General features: G+C 42.8%; 1 protein-coding gene across 3 annotated transcripts in view; it reads right to left on the bottom strand.

The window, feature by feature from the left end:
• LRGUK (leucine rich repeats and guanylate kinase domain containing) overlaps nucleotides 1-19,428 on the bottom strand; it is a 106,402-nt gene that overhangs the window by 39,140 nt on the left and 47,834 nt on the right. For all 3 annotated transcript variants that reach the window (XM_070369030.1, XM_070369031.1, XM_070369032.1), the window contains exons 12-15: nucleotides 12,133-12,229; nucleotides 8,166-8,279; nucleotides 4,888-5,089; nucleotides 4,091-4,186 (exon numbers count right to left, since the gene is read on the bottom strand). In XM_070369030.1, the coding sequence (XP_070225131.1) occupies nucleotides 4,091-4,186; nucleotides 4,888-5,089; nucleotides 8,166-8,279; nucleotides 12,133-12,229 (509 nt within the window). The remainder of the gene's footprint in view (nucleotides 1-4,090; nucleotides 4,187-4,887; nucleotides 5,090-8,165; nucleotides 8,280-12,132; nucleotides 12,230-19,428) is intronic.

Raw genomic sequence — 19,428 nt, 5'->3', positions numbered from 1 at the left:
TCGACTCAATGGACATGTGTTAGAGCGAACTCCAGGAATAGCGAAGGGCAGGGAAGGCTGGTGTGCTGCAGTCTATGGGGTCGCGAAGAGTTGGACACAACGGAGAGACGGAACAACTAAAGAACTTGAAGGTTTACAATTACTCTGTGCCCAAAGTTATTATTTTATATTTACATGTATTAAATGAAATTTAATTAGTCTCTCCTCCAGTGAAGGTTTGCACTTGTGGGTCCAGGCTGATGGGCTGCTATACTCAGAACTGATAAACACTGGACTTACTTTGTTCACTTCATTCTACTCTCATCATTAAGTGTAGAATTTAAAATTGCATTCTCAAGTACAAATTAGTAACATGAAGTTACTAAAGATAAAGCTATGTATTAGCAATTCAGATGTTTGGCAATCATTTTCTGTTTGCATTGACACAGGATCACTGCTTCTATGAAAACACCATTGGCCATCAGGTTTTTGTCTGCAGTGAAGCTGACCGTATAGATGGACAGTTTAGGCCCGTTGTGGAAAACCTCAGCTCTGGAAGAACATATTTTAACGTGTTCCAGAATGTTATATATAGTTTTTTTGCGTTTTGCTTCTTAGAAATGGGAGTTCTAATCAAATTAATGATTATTGGTGAAAGTTTGAATGCAAAACTGAGGTTTCCTCTTTCCAGTCCAATTTTTTAATTGTTAAGGCAAAATTGGCATCATAGAATCTTAAATATTTTTAATTTCAATTTCTTACCTTTGACAGCTCAATTATACATGAAAGTGATTCCACATACTAAAATTATGGAGTTTTGCTTTTCAGGATCCCATTTACATGCACGAAAGTAATGAAAGTCTTTATATAGACATACCTAAACCACAGAACTTTAACTCAGAGTGACCCGGCCCAGAAGGGAGGCCGAGAATTGCGAGCCAGCCGAGCCTGTGGCAGTGACCCTGCTGGGGCTCTGGACCCTTCTCAGGGAGTCACATGGTTCACCTTAAGGTGATTATGGCTAGGCCTTGCTCTCCCGCCGGGAACCTGTTACCATCTGCTCCACGCTCCCTGGCGCGCACCTCACCGCCCGGAGACTCAGAGGGGCCGCTGGCTCTACTCTCGGGCCACTGGAGACAATGTATAAGCTTCTTAATGAGGACTATGTTAATTAGAATTTTTAAATACTTGAATAATATCTGGCCTCCACAAAATCACTTTATGTGCAAATTTATCCTTAAACCATCAGCTGAAAAAAGTACCTTCTTCCACAGATGAACTGCATAAACCAAATAGAGTGTTTGGCTTCTAAAGAAAATATATCAGTTTCCAAATAGTAAGCCTGTCAGAGCAACTGGGGTCTATCAAGGCCAATGATTTGATATAATGAGTACAAACCCTCCCATCTACTATTAAAAGCTGGGGCTCTATTAGTCAATAACTGGACGGCCCGATTTCAGGTATTAAATGTATCTGAGAGTGAGAACACTTTTACAAATTCCATAAGTCATACTTTTCATTAAATCAGACAGGTCTAACCTAATTAGTCCAAATAAATGAAGTTTCCCAAAACCGTTTAAAACAGAAGTCTATTTCCTTATGCACACATTATCTGGTCTATTAATTTGCCAAATGGCACACTGCAATCAACCATCAGTGTTCCTGATGGCTGCAGAGTAAGACGAGCTGTGTTGGTGGGGGGGGTTGGGGGACTGGCCACATCCCATTGCCCGGGGTGCTAAGTCCTGCTCGGCAGTCACAGTTTAGAGGTGCCCTTGGGGCTGCTGTGTCTCGGTTGTTCAGAACCGCTCAGGCTCAGGGGACTGACTCATGGTTCTCCCAACCCACAAGGGGCTGATTTAAAAGCCAGAAACACCAACTTATTAATTTACAATGGGAGATGGGCCTGGTGCAGGGATGGGGCAGGGTGCTCTCACCTAGGGGACAGCCCCATAGGGACAGGTCCACACAGGGGACCAAATTAAACATCAGAGGTTGCTGGGCTGCTAGCAAAGATTTAAAGCAAAGGGAGCCATATTTCCTCAGGAGAAACTTACATGGAGCTTCTATGGAAGCCTCACGAGATAACACTGTACAACTGGATAGGCGAAGCTTTCTAAAGAACAGAGCCTGACGCAGAGGCGGTGGCCAGGCAGGGTGGACCCTGTCCACCCCTCATTGGACGTGCCCCTCCACGGACTGAGTGAAACCTTCCCTCCTCCAGGGGTGCCCATTTTCTCAGCGTGCACGCTGGTCATTATATGTTGGGTGCCACCATTTTCACACCAATCTCGTTCAGGGATTCCAAGGGCACCCTCCTCGAGAAAGTGTGTAGAGTTGCAAAACAACGCAGTTAGTTTGAACTTTGGCAAAAACCATGACCTGACATGCTGCTGGCTGGCCAGGACGCAGCCCGGCCAGCAAGATCCTACTGGGCAGGGTCATAAAGACCAAACCACACGACAGACTGCCTGAGCATTCATAAGCATGAATGCAGGTCAGTCCATCGAAGAACTTCTTTCATGAGGGCATTCTTTGATGATGATGATAGTAAAATACATGTAACCTAAAATTTGCCATCGTCACCATTTTTAAATGGATGGTCCAACAGCATTAAGTACACTCACACCATTCTCCAGCCGATCCCCAGAATTCTTTCCATCTTGCAAAACTGAAACTCTGACACCGTTAAACAACACTCCGTTCCTCTCTCTCCCCCAGCCCCTGGCAACCACCCTCCTCCTTTCTGTCTCTATGATTTGTCTAGTCTGGGTACCTCATATAATTGGAATCATGCAGTATATGTGTTTTTGTGGCTGGCTTATTTAACTTAGCAGAAGGTCCTCAAGGTTTATCCATGTTGTGGCAGGTGTCAGAATTTCCTTCCTTCTTAGGCTGAATCATATTCTGTTGTGTGTACAAACCTTCATCCACCAATGAACGCTTGGGTCACCTCCACTTTTTGGCTATTGTGAATAATGCTGCTGTGAACACGCAAAGACATCTGTGCAAGACCCTGCTTTCAGTTCTTTCGGGTATATACCCAGCAGTGGAATCACTGGATCAGATGGTGTTTCTAATTTTAATTTTTTTGAGGAACCACCATACTGTTTTCCGTAGCAGCTACACCATTTTACATTTCTAATTTCTCCACATCCTTGCCAGCACATTTTCTATTTTTTTTTTTTTTTCATGGTAGCCATCCTAATGGGTGCGAGGTGGACTTGGGGGAAAACTGTTAAAGACATCTCAAAATACTCATGTACTGAAATTCTAAGTTAGGGCTTTAGAATTCCTAGATTCCAAGGAGAGGCACTCACATATCCCATTTTCTTTGCTGCGTATGATTCATGAAGCAGGTGGGGAGGATTAACTCCATCTAACAAGAGGGCAAACTGAAGCTCAGAACAGCTAAGCAGCCTGTCCCAGATGGCAGCCGGGCCAGGACCACTCTCACACTCTCCTCCATTATTCTCTGACGGGCCGCATTTTGAGGACTAGAGCAGCGCAAACAAAGAGGGAAATAATCTCTTGGATTGAACAATGCTGTCAGGCAGAACACCACCCCAGCCCCTGAGAAGCCAAACTTCCAGAAGGCTGAGTTCTGAACCATGGGACTGACCTATATCTAACTAGTACCAGCCTGCAAGGTACTGCCCAGCACATCCTTAAAGGACAGTCCTCTGCGATCCATTATAGTCACCTTGACAAACAGAGGGACACATCCAGAGGGGCTGTTTCACACAATTTGTTTGTGGGGACAGTAACCCCAGAGGAAGGACAGGGATTAAAGAGTAAGAACCAGCTTTAGAGGCCTTCCCTGGTGGTCCAGTGTCTAAGACTCTGTGCTCCACTGCAGGGGGCCCAGGCTTGATCACTGGTCGGCGAACCAGATCCCACGTGTGACAACCAAGAGTTTGCATGCCACAACTAAAAATCCTGTGTGCCACAACTAAGATCTGGAACAGCCAAATATGCAAATAAATTTGTTTCTTAAAAAAAAAAAAGAAACTAGCATTAGCCTGGTTGATGAGTCCTCAAATAACAACCGATAGATTTGTTTTCCTTTCAACGCAAAATAAGTTTTGGCACAAAAGGGACAGGACCGTACCTGTGGTTGGAGCCAAACTCTTGGCAGTTACCTCAGAAAATCCAAGGTATTCTCTAATGAGCTGACTCAGCTTTTGGTAGGCAACATCCAGATCATCTACAGCAGAGGAGAGAATTTACTTTAGCAACAGACGTATGTAAAAACAGCCAATCTGTGGCAATAATTTTTTAGCTAGATCTAACTGCATGAATATCGTGGTAGGCAGAATTCTAAGACCCAGTGACACTTCACCCTTGCTTAATTACACACACACACCTTGAGTGTGGGCAGAACCTGTGAATCTGATGAGCTATGACTCCCGTGGTTATGTTAGGTTATATGGCATAAGGGACTTTTGCAAATGTAATTAGGGTTATTTTATTAAGATCCTAATAAATAATTTACTGTCCTAATAATAAAAATCCTAATAAATAATTTATTATCCTAATAAATAATTTGGGTTATTTATGAGTTTGGGCTAATCAAAAAGGAGATTATCCAGGTGGGCCTAATCTAATCGTATGATTCCCCATAAAAGGAGGTTTTCTGTCTGGAGAAGTATGAGGACACTCGAAGCAGGAGGAGGAACTTAATGGGCTGTTGCTGCCCTGAAAGTGGAGGGGCCACATGCACACAACCTGAGCACAGTCTCTAAAAACTGAGGGTCACCCTTGTCAGACAGCCAGCCAGCAATCAGGAACCGCAGTCCTACAACCGTAAGAAACTGCCTTCAGTCAACAACAAGAATGTACTTTGGAGCAGGTTTTTCCCCAGTGATCTTATACTTCAAAAATAAAACTTTGCTGAAAGTTACTTACCTGCATTGATTACTGCATCAAAGTATCCTGGATATTTCTGGTTAATTTTAATATAAAGGTCCACTCTGGAGACAGCAAATTCAATCTCTACACGACTGAATAATCCTTTTCTCCTCAAGTAGCCCTCATATTTTTGCTTGTCCATGGGTACCACTAGGATATATCGAGGCTCAAAATAGCAATGTTTTAAACTTCTTACACCCTATGTATTTAAATAAAAGATAATAAATTAGAAACACAGATACAATTTCGAAATCATTTAGGAAATATGTGACAACATAGGCTTAATAAGTAGTGTTGTACTGAAGAATTTGTTTACTCTGTATAATTAGCTATTATTTTCCTCAGGATTGGATTACTTCTGTTTGTGTATCAAATATTACATTATCATTAGAAAAATAAGAATTCATCCTACCTGGTTATCCTTTAACAGTTCTAAGGAACATTACTGTTAAAAAAGAAAATTGCTAGAGACAAATAGGTATGCTCACAGAATACTGCATATTTATAACTGAAAAGCAGTTTCAATTCTACTTTTCAAAAGGCATCCTTGCAGCCGCAGGAGACAGAGATCTTACCAGAGAGAAAGGCTCCTCTGTTTCCCCTTTGTCACCAACTTGGTGCCTTCCTGTTCCTAAACCAGCAGCCTGGTGGTTGGCTGGTTCCTATTCCATCTCACGGGCTGTACCCAGAGCACGGGAAGGCCAGGCTCCTGATACCCTGATAACCAGGAGCCCACACGAAGCAGGGAAGCGGCGGTACGTAGCAGTGCTCTGAGGAACCAGGGGCCTGGGTCAGGACTGCAGCTCGCCGCCACCGTGACTCTGTGCCAACTCCTCTGTGAAATGGAAGTTCTTTCAAATGGACTCTGAAGTTCCTTCCATCTCAATCCAACCATCAGTAGTTTAACTCAGTGTTCAAAATCTTTGTTTTTAAAAATTCAAGGGGAAGAAATAGAGACTCTTTAAAAAAAAAAAAAAAAAACAATGTCTAAAAGCGTCAATGACAAGGAGAGTTTGGAAGAAGGATTTAGCTAGGAAGAACCAGGAATAAAGCCTGGTTTATAGACTCAACCTCCTGGAAATGAGTAGGAGGAAGCTCTCAGGGAGGAAGAAAGTAAAACGGGAGCCAGAACTCAGAACCACTGAGCTGGAAAAAGGTGGACACTGGAGCTGTGTCTGCACTCAAAGATGCATACTTTTTGTGTCTGCCTTGTTCAAGGAAGTCATTTTCTGGGAAAGGTCTTTGTTGTTGTTGCTCTGGCTAATTAGCATAGAAACAAAGTCAACCTTAAGGATGAACAACCAATCAATTGCAGGAAGATAAGAACTGTAGGGTTTTAAAGTTAGGAAAATTACTGAGGTGGAAGAAACTTGACCAGTCTCACTGAAGTGAGGCAACACTTATCTCCTGGATGGTAGCCCACCAGGCTCCTTTGTCCAAGGGATTCTCGAGAATATGGGACCAGGTTGTCATTCCCTTCTCCAGGGGATCTTCCAGACCCAGGGATTAAACCCAGGTCTCCTGCATTGCAGGTGGATTCCTTTATTGTCTGAGCCACCAGGGAAGCCCTTGTGGGGACTAGACCAACACAAAAGACCAAAAAGGAATCACAGTCTCCTGCTCTTCAAAGTCAGAGAGGAAAAAATTTAAGGGAGGGGTAATCAATAGTAACGGAATACCTGACCCCTAGATTTTGTTTTCTGTGTGTTTGGTGTAATGGGATCCTTTTTATCATTTTTTTTCTTTCTGACTAAAAAAATGTTACACTGTCAGAAGGTAACTTGGAAAAAAAAAATCAACTGTATTTGAAGATCTCAAATATTTAATATAACTACATATTTTTTAAAAACAAATGCATACATCTGCCGGATTGTCAAAAAAGCAAGAGAGTTCCAGAAAAATATCTATTTCTGCTTTATTGACTATGCCAAAGCCTTTGACTGTATGGATCACAATAAACTGTGGAAAATTCTGAAAGAGATGAGAATACCAGACTACCTGACCTGCCTCTTGAGAAACCTATATGCAGGTCAGGAAGCAACAGTTAGAACTGGACATGGAACAACAGACTGGTTCCAAATAGGAAAAGGAGTACGTCAAGGCAGTATATTGTCACCCTGCTTATTTAACTTATATGCAGAGTACATCATGAGAAACTCTGGGCTGGAGGAAGCACAAGCTGGAATCAAGATTGCCGGGAGAAATATCAATAACCTCAGATATGCAGATGACACCACCCTTATGGCAGAAAGTGAAGAGGAACTAAAAAGCCTCTCCATGAAAGTGAAAAAGTTGGCTTAAAACTCAACATTCAGAAAACTAAGATCATGGCATCCGGTCCCATCACTTCACAGCAAATAGATGGGGAAACAGTGAACACGGTGGCTGACTTTATTATTCTGGGCTCCAAAATCACTGCAGATGGTGATTGCAGCCATGAAATTAAAAGATGCTTACTCCTTGGAAGGAAAGTTATGACTAACCTAGACAGCATATTAAAAAGCAGAGACATTACTTTGTCCACAAAAGTCCATCTGGTCAAGGGTATGGTTTTTCCAGTGGTCATGTATGGATGTGAGAGTTGGACTATAAAGAAAGCTGAGCGCCGAAGAATTGATGCTTTTGAACTGTGGTGTTGGAGAAGACTCTTGAGAGTCCCTTGGACTGCAAGGAGATCCATCCAGTCCATTCTAAAGGAGATCAGTCCTGGGTGTTTATTGGTACAACTGATTTTGAAGCTGCAACTCCAATACTTTGGCCACCTGATGTGAAGAGCTAACTCATTTGAAAAGACTCTGATGCTGGGAAAGATTGAGGGCAGGAGGAGAAGGGGACGACAAAGGATGAGATGGCTGGATGGCATCACTGACTCGATGGACATGAGTTTGGGTAAACTCCGGGAGTTGGTAATGGACAGGAGGCCTGGTGTGCTGTGATTCATGGGGTCGCAAAGAGTTGGACACAACTGAGCGACTGAAGTGAAGTAAAGCTAATTAAAAATTTCACATTATTATTACTTTTTAACTTTTTGGCCACACTATGTGGCATGTAGAATTTTAGCTCCCTGAGCAGGGATCGGATCCAAGCCTCCTGCAGTGGGAGCATGGAGTCTCAAACACTGGACCACCAGGGATGTCCCCCAAATCTCACCTTTCGTATGCATTCCTTTCAGGCCTAGAAGTGTGCTGTCTGCACACCATAGTCTCCTCCCCAGTCCCAAATATACACACAGTTTTACACACTAAAAAGAAACTGACTGAATGGAAAGTACTTACTTCTATTTCCATATGAACACAGCTTGCTAAACCATCTCTCGCGATACCTTCTATGGTGTCCCTACTTAATCCGTACTTGTGATTACCGTAATTATAGGTTAGAATGAATTTCCCCTGCAAGGGAAGAAGTAAAAAGACTTTCCAATAACAGCTGCCATCATGGAATTTAATATAAATTAAATTACTTGATATCTTCTTTCTATATGACTCCATAAAACTTATAAATATTAGCGATTATATAAGGATGACAATGGGTTTAAGAAACTTAATATCAAACTGTGATGGAGAAGTTCATTCAGAATTCCTGGCTGGCAAAAAAAAAAAAAGGCTTTTGGAGATAATCTAGAGCAGAGTGAAGGCAATGAAGCTTACGGTAAACAGATCATTTTGTCCACTGACCCACTTCCTGCCAAATGTGTGCTATAAACCTTCATTAAGGAGAAAGCAAAACTAATAGTTACTTTGTGCCTCAGCCGTTTTGGGTCTCCCAGCACACCAGCTCTCCCCCAAAAGCTTTCATTCCCAAAGGCCTTGCACTCCCAGATAAGCCTGAAGGCTGTGAATTACAGCCACATTCTCAACTTTTGCATTCTGAGATAAGCTGTAAAATACAGACCCCTCCTGCTTTTCCTCATAAACACAGCTTTTTATTGGAACTGCCCCAAATGTATTCAGCAGCCTCGCTGGGTGCCCTCTAGACATTTGAGGTATAAATACTGCCTTCTCATTATATTCCGGAAGCTCCTCCTGAAACTGTAGTCATGTGTAAAAAAGAAAGAAAAAAAGAACTAGAAACATCTCTCAAAATTGTCTTGACTTTTCCTTTGATGATATGATATTTACTAAATTACAAGGTGGATGCTGATGACAACAGAAGAAAGAAAAATGTGGACATCCTTGGCCACCAGGACTCTTACGATACATGATTTTGAAATAAATAATGAAGTGAAAACTCCTCAGGCTGAGCCCCATCCTCCGAAGCCCTGCAACAGCCAGCACTGTCGTTACAAACAGTAGCAGTTTGGGGGTCTCTGATGCTACCCTGTGCCTCCTGGCCTGGAGGTTCTGGAGATCCATGGGGATGGGGGGTGGGCTACCTGTCAGGGGGCGGTGTTGGAAGGCCATGAAACATAGGGTGTCCCTCAGGTGGGATGGGTCTCTGGGGCATGTGTCTGGTGTGGGCAATGAGAAAAATCCATACCCTCCCATAATCAAATGAAATTTATGTTATATATTCTAAAAGTTAAAGACTCAACAATAAATATCCTTAATACTTTACCCACTCAATGTCATACTGTATTCTCTGCAACAAACACTATGACTCCTTTCCTTTTAATATCTATATTATATTTATATACAGATAAACAGATATCTGAATCTCTTGTCAGGTATGACTTATTTCATCTTGTTTACTGTGACTCACCCTGTTTTTTACAATGTATATTTGAATCACTTTCCAGATGTAGACTATGAGTTTGCTTACTTGTGTGTACAAGGGCACACAAGTGGACCCAAAAAACATTTTTTGGAAGAAGGGAGGGTTGGGAGAAATCTTGCATTGTACTTGTGTACATAAAACAAGCCTTGTTCAACTGATTTGTTAAGAATTGAGATGAGTGGTCCCCCAGCTTCTGGAGAGGTATACTCCTGTCATGGCTTCCGGCCTGTGGATTTCTTCATACATAGCAATAATCTTATCTCAGACACCTCCATATCTGCGGTCTTATTTCCACCAGGGAAGAAGAGGCTATGCAGGTGAGTGACTGTGTATATGGCCTTAAGGGTTCATGTGTCTGTGGGCACATGGAGAGATGATCTGTGTTTTGGGGGGTGTGGAATGTATATTGAAGTGTGTGCTCGTCTACGTGTACCCATCAGAGTGGGGAAGTGTGACTGTCCACAGCAGGTGTGCAGGGCTGGGGTGTGCCAGGGCTTCTCTTAAGGGGGACTGTGACTTGGAAGGGGACAGGCTGGCTGGGGAGTGTTCCGTAGAGGGGTTCTGTGTGCAGAGGCTGAGTGTGTGGGTGTGACTGATGCAGCTGACAAGGTGTCGTGAGTTTCTCCTCTCTAGGTTTGTCTCTCTTCACGAAACAGCCTCAAGCTCCCTTTAAAGAAAAGATCTTAACTACAAAATTCAAGTTAAAGATGCTGATACCACAGTGAAGTCATGCATGTTAGCAGAGGCAGTAAAAGTGAGTGCTTTTCCAGTACACAAGAACTTTCATAGTGAGAGTAAATAGAAGACTAAATACAGTTCAGACGTATGGTGATTTCTTAGACTAGGGACTGTTGGACTTACTTGATTACAGACAAGATAAGGTCTGAAACATCAGGGGAGCCCGTGGGGCACTGAGAGCAGTGGAACTAAATCAATAAAAAATGCCCCAGACTCTACCACGAGAAATTAACAGCAGTGTGGGGAACTAGTTGTCTTTCAACCCAAAGAGTCCTAAGAGAAGGCTTCTTACTAATATCAAGATAACTCCTCAGATTTCTATTATGGCTTTTAGAAATAGAAAGTCTCAGAGTACCCTTGGTACATTAAACCAAACTTCTAAAATATAGCCCTAGGAGAGAAAATCATAAAGAAGTTCCAAGATGTTCTTCTGACAAGATTAGAGGGAAAATGGCCGAGGGACTTATAGGGCTTTCTCACTCGGCTTCTCTGTGAAAGCAAGAGAAAATATGTACCATGTGTAAAGTTGGTCATTCACAATTAAACTCATAGCAACTGCAGAGCCTATGCCTACATGCTCCACAGTTGCCTGCACTGAGGTGGAAGCCAGGTCTGTTATCCGAGGATGGGGCAGAGAAAGGACAGATGAAGGAGCAGGGGCAGAGAGGAGGAAGCCTGCAGCAGTAAGAGCATCACTGGTTGGATGGTAATCTTTCAAAAGCAGAAACAGAGATTAATCCTTAATCCTGTCCTTCACCAGGCTTCAGGGGGAAAAAAAAAAGTGGTGTACGATTAATTTAGTGATAGAAAGAAGTGAAGATAAGATAAACAAAATTAAGGCCCATGCCTGAAAAGAGAATAAAAAGGCTTACAGATTTATCAGTAGTGATGAAGATATGAGATACTCTTTAACTGAAGTCATGGGTGGATAATGTATGGACATTAGCAATATACCTTTGACAGATGAAACACACTAGGGTTGTGAGGATTCCCTTTGATGTGAAGGGCCAAGAAAGAGCAAATAAATTATTTTTAAGGAAATGAACTCAGACACCAGGTTGTTGTGAATTACTACCGATGACCAGATGATCAGGGTTTCAGGGGGTAAAGCCTTAAATTGAATAAAACTGTCCAGAGCTCCTATGAAAGGGACCAGAGCAGGGTAGTGACCCTCACCCAGGAAAGCCACAGACCTCAAGGAAATGAGGAATCTTTTCTGATCTAATGTCGAGGGCTTCCAACTGCGTTAGTGACCTGCCTGCCAGCTCTCTGGGACTGAGGACTCCTCACACAGCGATGTTTCAGGGGAAGAGTAAGGCTGTGTACGTACGTGTCCAGGGCAGACCAACTGGCTGAAATGGTGCGTAGGGTCACAACAATTAGAAAGCACCAAAGATAGCAAACACAGGGAGTGGTCTGTGGACAGAACACGCCAACTCCCTGGAAGTGCTCAATTCATAAGTTAGCTGCGTAACATCAGTTCTGTGCGAGCCGTTTATCTTGAGTAAAATCTGACCATAAATAGCAGCACCTGACAAACACAGATCTCAAGAACTTTTCATGGTGCTCTTTCTTCCGTTTTCTTAAAAAATCTCTTTATTCAGTTTCATTGGAGATTTACAGTATTTTCTCCAAGATCATAAAGCCGTGTGTGGACGATGATATATCAAAGGTATTAAAAACACAACTCAATGAGAATCCATCCAAGTAATTGTTCTCTTTCTTATCATGATCTCCTAATACTTCTACCAGAGAACATGTATTTCTTGTGCACATAAAGAGCATTCTTACCATGTTTTGCATTTCATCAAAAACTTCTTGAGAGGTAAAATGATAATCAACCCGATCTCCTTCTCCAAAGTAAGGCAGTCTGGTGGTGTGACAGGCCCTGAAAACAGAAAGTGTCTCTTTCTATTAATTTGAAATTCAAAATGGAAAAGGTTTTGGCATAAAGTATGTTTTAAAAAATGGATCCACAAATCATAAAGTAACGTAACCATGAAAACCCTGATGTTTGGCAGTGCTAGACATGTTCACTTGCTATGCTGTATAGGGGTTATACAAACTTTGGATTCAGTTCAGATCAGTCACTCAGTTGTATCTCTTTGTGACCCCATGGACTGCAGCATGCCAGGCCTCCCTGTCCATCACCAGCTCCCGGAGTTTACTCAAACTCATGTCCATTGAGTCGGTGATGCCATCCAACCATTTCATCCTCTATCATTCCCTTCTTCTCCTGCCCTCAATCTTTCCCCAGCATCAGGGTCTTTTCAGATGAGTCAGTTCTTCGCATCAGATGGCCAAATTATTGGAGGTGCAGCTTCAACATCAGTCCTTCCAATGAACACCCAGGACTGATCTCCTTTAGGATGGACTGGTTGGATCTCCTTGCAGTCCAAGGGACTCTCAAGAGTCTTCTCCAACACCACAGTTCAAAAGCATCAACTCCTCGGCGCTCAGCTTTCTTTATAGTCCAACTCTCACATCCATATGTGACTACTGGGAAAACCATAGCCTTGACTAGACGGACCTTTGTTGGCAAAGTAATGTCTCTGCTTTTTAATATGCTGTTTAGGTTGGTCATAACTTTCCTTCCAAGGAGTAAGTCTTTTAATTTCATGGCTGCAGTCACTATCTGCAGTGATTTTAGAGCCCCCCAAAATTTAGTGTTGGATTATCAACACTAAGTTTTCACTTACTGTTCCTGACCACCTTCCGAGTCATGACCTCTGATATCATATCATCAAACTTTAAGAAATAAAACAATATTTATTACCCATATACTTTTCACCCAAATGTTTTCATACTCTCCCTGGTCTATGGCTATTTTCTAGAATGCTCCCTACCCCATTCCTCTATCTGGTTAGCCCACTTGTCTTCAGGACTCAGTTTAAGTGTCACTCTCAAAAGGCCTTTCTGGACCCTCTGTGGCTGGGTTATGCACCTCTTCTTTATCCACCTGTAGTCTCAATGCCTGCCGCCAACTCCTCCCCCGCCCCCTTGTTCAGGACCCCATCTCCTCCACTGCTGGAGGGTGGAGACTGCTCGTTCCTCATTCCTGCCACACTCATCAATCTATATGAATTTCCTGAGGGACTCCATGATTCCAACACTGTATGGAATTCTCAGTATGGCATTCTCAGCTCAACCAGAGAGGGCTTTTCTGCCCGCTGTCTGAAATAACATCCCCACAGCTTCCTTGGTGGCTCAGATGGTAAAGAACCCACCTACAATGCAGGAGACCCAGGTTTGATCTCTGGGTTAGGAAGATCCCCTGAAGAAGAAAATGGAAAATGGCAACCGGCTCTAGTATTCTTGCCTGGAGAATTCTATGAACAGAGAGGAGCCTGGAGGGCTACAGTCCATGAGTCTCAAAGAGCCAGACACGACTGAGCACACACATGCATGCAACCAGCTCACCACACCCCAATTACCCTGTTACTCCTTCTCTTTTCTGTTTTTTCCTCTTTTCCCCAGGAGGATGTATGAATCATAAAGGGAGCACTTTATGTTCCTAAAAATTTTTTCATTAATTTTTAAAAATTTCTGCCATACCACAATGCGAATCACCCTTAAGTATACATATGTCCCTTCCTTCTTGAACCTCCCTCCCACCTCTCCCCATCCCACCCCTCCAGGTAGTCACAGGGCACTGGGTTTGAGCTCCCTGTGTCATACAGCAAATTTCCACTAGCTATCTGCTTTATATACGGTAATGTATGTGTTTCAACGCTGCTCTCTGAGTTCATCCCAGCCTCTCCTCCCCGCGCTCGTCCCACACGTCTGTTTTCCATGTCTGCGTCTCTATTCCTGCCCTGCACATAGGTTCATCCTTACCATTTTTCTAGATTCCACATATATGCATCAATATACGTATTTGTTTTTCTCTTTCTGATGAACCTCACTTTGTCTAACAGGCTCTAGGTTCATCCACCTCACTAGAACTGACTCAAATGCATTCCTTTTTATGGCTGAGTAATATTCCATTGTGTATATGTACCACAACTTCCTTCTCCATCTGCTGATGGACACCTAGGCTGTGTCCATGTCCCAGCTATTGTAAATAGGGAGCACTTTATCTTGTTCATCGAATCTGCTACTTCATTCACAGTGCCTGGCCCACAGTAGGCATTTACTAAATATCTGTAACATGAATGAATTAATCAAACATGTGAGGTGGACAGTAGCTGTGATAAGCTCCGTTTTAAGATGACTATAAAAATGACTTGCCCAGGGACTTCCCTGGTGGTTCAGTGGTTAAGACTCGGGAATTTTCACTGCAGGGGGCTCAGGCTTGATCCCTGGTTGGGTAACTAAGATCCCACATGACAGGTGGCATGCCCCCACCACCAAAAAAAAAAAAAAAAAGACCTGTCCAAGACCACAGAGCAGGCCAATACTGGTCCCAGAACTAAACTATGACTCCCAACTAGCCCAGGACTCTTGATTTCAGACATGCTGACTTCCCAATGCTAAGTTCTGGGAATGCAAACTGATTTTTAGATTATCCTATGGCTTTAAAACAGGAGATGCAAGTAGCTAGACAAATGACATGCTGTTTCACTGACTCCTCACAAAAAGATATGAGGTAGGTATTATTACCATTACCAATGGTTATATTACCATTACCACTGTTATTACCTCATTACTACTGTTCTCATTTTACAGATGATGAAACTGAGATACATCAGTGAAGTAACATGACTCAGTAACAACCACAGGATGACACTGAAGTCAAGTCCTTTTAGGATCACACTAAGAGGCAAGAATACACAGAAGAACTGTACAAAAAAGATCTTCATGACCCAGATAATCATGATGATGTGATCACTCACCTAGAGCAAGACATCCTGGAATGTGAAGTCAAGTGGGCCTTAGAAAGCATCACTACGAACAAAGCTAGTGGAAGTGATGGAATTCCAGTTGAGCTATTTCAAATCCTAAAAGATGATGCTGTGAATGTGCTGCACTCAATATGTCAGCAAATTTGGAAAACTCAGCAGTGGCCACAGGACTGGAAAAGGTCAGTTTTCATTTCAATCTCAAAGTAAGGAAATGCCAAAGAATGCTCAAACTACCACACAATTGCACTCATCTCACACACTAGTAAAGTAATGCTCAAAATTCTCCAAGCCAGGCTTCAGCAATATGTGAACCGTGAAATTCCAGATGTTCAAGCTGGTTTTAGAAAAGGCAGAGGAACCAGAGATCAAATTGCCAACATCTGCTGGATCATTGAAAAAGCAAGAGAGTTCCAGAAAAACATCTATTTGTGCTTTATTGACTATGCCAAAGCCTTTGACTGTGTGGATCACAATAAACTGGAGAATTCTGAAAGAGATGGGAATACCAGACCACCTGACCTGCCACTTGAGAAACCTATATGCAGGTCAGGAAGCAACAGTTAGAACTGTTGGAACAACAGACTGGTTCCAAATAGGAAAAGGAATATGTCAAGGCTGTATATTGTCACCTTGCTTATTTAACTTATATGTAGAGTACATCATGAGAAATGCTGGGCTGGAGGAAGCACAAGCTGGAATCAAGATTGCCAGGAGAAATATCAATAACCTCAGATATGCAGATGATACCACCCTTATGGCAGAAAGTGAAGAAGGACTAAACAGCCTCTTGATGAAAGTGAAAGAGGAGAGTGAAAAAGTTGGCTTAAAACTCAACATTCAGAAAACTAAGATCATGGCATCTGGTCCCATCATTTCATGGCAAATAGATCGGGAAACAATGGAAACAGTGTCAGACTTTATTTTTTGGGGCTCCAAAATTACTGCAGATGATGATTGCAGCCATGAAACTAAAAGACGCCTACTCCTTGGAAGGAAAGTTATGACTGACCTAGACAGCATATTAAAAAGCAGAGACATTACTTTGCCAACAAAGGTCTGTCTAGTCAAGGCTATGATTTTTCCAGTAATCATGTATGGATGTGAGAGTTGGACCATAAAGAAAGCTGAGTGTTCCAACCAGTCCATCCTAAAGGAGATCAGTCCTGGGTGTTCACTGGAAGGACTGATGTTGAAGCTGAAACTCCAATACTTTGGCCACCTGATGCGAAGAGCTGACTCATTTGAAAAGACCCTGATGCTGGGAAAGATTGAGGGCAGGAGGATAAGGAGATGACAGAGGATGAGATGGTTGGATGGTATCACCGATTCAATGGACATGAGTTTGGGTAAACTCCGGGAGTTGGTAATAGACAGGGAGGCCTGGTGTGCTGCAGTTCATGGTGTCACAAAGAGTTGGACATGACTGAGTGACTGAACTGAACTAAGAGGGTAAAGTCACAACCTCAACATCTTCTCCATTTCAAAGTAAAAAACCAACAAGCTTTTATAATTCATACTATTGTTCCCCTGCTTTATAGCCAAGAACTAACAATAGTATAAATGTAAAGGTTTTAAGATCACATTTAAATTGCATACTGAAGAAAGTGCACATATTCTAAGAGAAGGCGGTCCAAACACCACAACCTTTGTTGAGGTGTTTGCTCGCACCAACATCTCTTCCCACCATTTGGCAGGGACCTGAGACCTTCTGTTTGTTGGTGTCCTTGACAGTCAGGACAGATAACTCAGTGACTTCGCTTCGGGTACGGTGCACCCTTAATGTAGCCTTTACACACTGTACTGAATTTGCATTTTCCAACAAAGGAATTGAGCGGCAGGGATTTTCTCAGAATTTCTAAAAGAAAGACAAAGCAAAGAAGCAATCTGAAGCTTCTAGGCAGGTAAATAAAGGGATGGCTTCACTGGCGTGGAGAATGCTGATGACAGAACCGGCATCCACTGTGGAACTTTCTATTAAGAAGGACCTGGGATGACCTACGGTTTTTTCAATCTGTCATCCAGTTTTCACATATAGAAATGTCTGCTCTGTAGCATGCTGTCCAAATATGAATATCTTAAAAAGGAAATACTTCATAGTGAAAGCAATGTTCATTAAACTGAGATAAACACAATACCAGATAAAGAAATTTGCTTGGGCCATCACCTTTAATATCTTTCCTGTCCCCAGTCTAAACATAATTTCAATTGTAATTTACATTTCTATGAGTTTATTTTTACTAACTTACTAGTTCAATCATGGTATGTTAGTTAAAACCTGGTTTGTGATGGGAGCCATACTCCCTGTTAGTTTCATTTAACAGACAAAAGAGCTGAGTTAGCAGTTAACCTCAGACTATAACACAGGTGCTCAAAAGTCTAAGGGTGAGTTACACATTCTCAAAGGCCGATTCACTGGCCAGCTGTCATCTAGGATCCTAACAAACCAAGTCCGTGGGCTGGGGGAGATGATCAGGACAGAAAGGAATCTGGAAGGCCAGGCCAAATAATGAAATGTCTCTACATCCGGGAAGATATAAGAGGAAGAAACAAAGATGTCTAAGAAGAGCTAGGAGATGGCTGAGGGAGTAGAAGTTTTTTCAGTGTAATTCAGAAGTGTGCAGATTTAGAATCTCAATTCTGGACCAGATTGCCTTAAGAAATAATGAACTTGTTACTGCAAATATTTAGGCAGAGCGCATTTTGGCTGTGAGTGCATCCAAATTCAAGCATATTTATAGAATGCCATATTGTGAGCAAGGGAACTGGGTGTTCACAAATGCCCAGGTATTCTGAGGGTGCTTGGTAGGCATGCCGAATTGGTCCCAATGCCCAATGCAAATGTGTATCAGTAAGTTGCTGGATACAATTTAAGAGATCAGGAACACAGAAGATTCCAGCATATACTGTGTCTGACTATCAAATTCCAGGGATCCACTACTCTGTCCACTTTCCAGTAACTACATACCACTTTCTAATTCGTGCCACCAGCACCTGTCACTACATCCTCCCCAGTCTCCTAGTTTCCAGCCTTCCTTCCCCAAACCCTCTCCCAAACTGCCCACAGGGGCCACTTTCTGAAATGCAGCTGTGACCCTGACACTCCTCTGCTCAGAGATCCTTTATGGCCAAACCCCTGACTTTTTCTCTGGTCCCATCTTCTGCCATCTTCCTCCATGCTTCACGCCTAGACAGGCTACAGAGTATAACACTCTCAGTTAATCAAATGTGCTGTTGTTCTTTCTGCCTGGACTGCATTCCCTGCTCAAATCTCACATCCCATTTACCCCTGATTTCTTCTGTCACAGAGATTCTTCACTTCCCTCACCATCAGATCAGATCAGATCAGATCAATCGCTCAGTCGTGTCCGACTCTTTGCGACCCCATGAATCACAGCACGCCAGGCCTCCCTGTCCAGCACTAACTCCCGGAGTTCACTCAGACTCACGTCCATTGAGTCACTGATGCCATCCAGCCATCTCATCCTCTGTCATCCCCTTCTCCTCTTGCCCCCAATCCCTCCCAGCATCAGTCTTTTCCAATGACTCAACTCTTCACATGAGGTGGCCAAAGTACTGGAGTTTCAGCTTTAGAATCATTCCTTCCAAAGAAATCCCAGGGCTGATCTCCTTCAGAATGGACTGGTTGGATCTCCTTGCAGTCCAAGGGACTCTCAAGAGTCTTCTCCAACACCACAGTTCAAAAGCATCAATTCTTTGGCGCTCAGCCTTCTTCACAGTCCAACTCTCACATCCATACATGACCACAGGAAAAACCATAGCCTTGACTAGGTTGGCAAAGTAATGTCTCTGCTTTTCAATATGCTATCTAGGTTGGTCATAACTTTCCTTCCAAGGAGTAAGCGTCTTTTAATTTCAAGGCTGCAGTCACCATCTGCAGTGATTTTGGAGCCCAGAAAAATAAAGTCTGACACTGTTTCCACTGTTTTCCCATCTATTTCCCATGAAGTGATGGGACCGGATGCCATGATCTTTGTTTTCTGAATGTTGAGCTTTAAGCCAACTTTTTCACTCTCCACTTTCACTTTCATCAAGAGGCTTTTTAGTTCCTCTTCACCTTCTGCCATAAGGGTGGTGTCATCTGCACATCTGAGGTTATTGATATTTCTCCTGGCAATCTTGATTTCAGTTTGTGTTTCTTCCAGTCCAGCGTTTCTCATGATGTACTCTGCATATAAGTTAAATAAACAGGGTGACAATATACTGCCTTGACGTACCCCTTTTC

This window comes from Bos mutus, chromosome 4 (genome assembly GCF_027580195.1).
Source record: "Bos mutus isolate GX-2022 chromosome 4, NWIPB_WYAK_1.1, whole genome shotgun sequence".
NCBI classification, from domain to species: domain Eukaryota; kingdom Metazoa; phylum Chordata; class Mammalia; order Artiodactyla; family Bovidae; genus Bos; species Bos mutus.
Note: the sequence above shows the minus strand (reverse complement) of the source record. Positions and strands in the feature narration are given on the sequence as shown.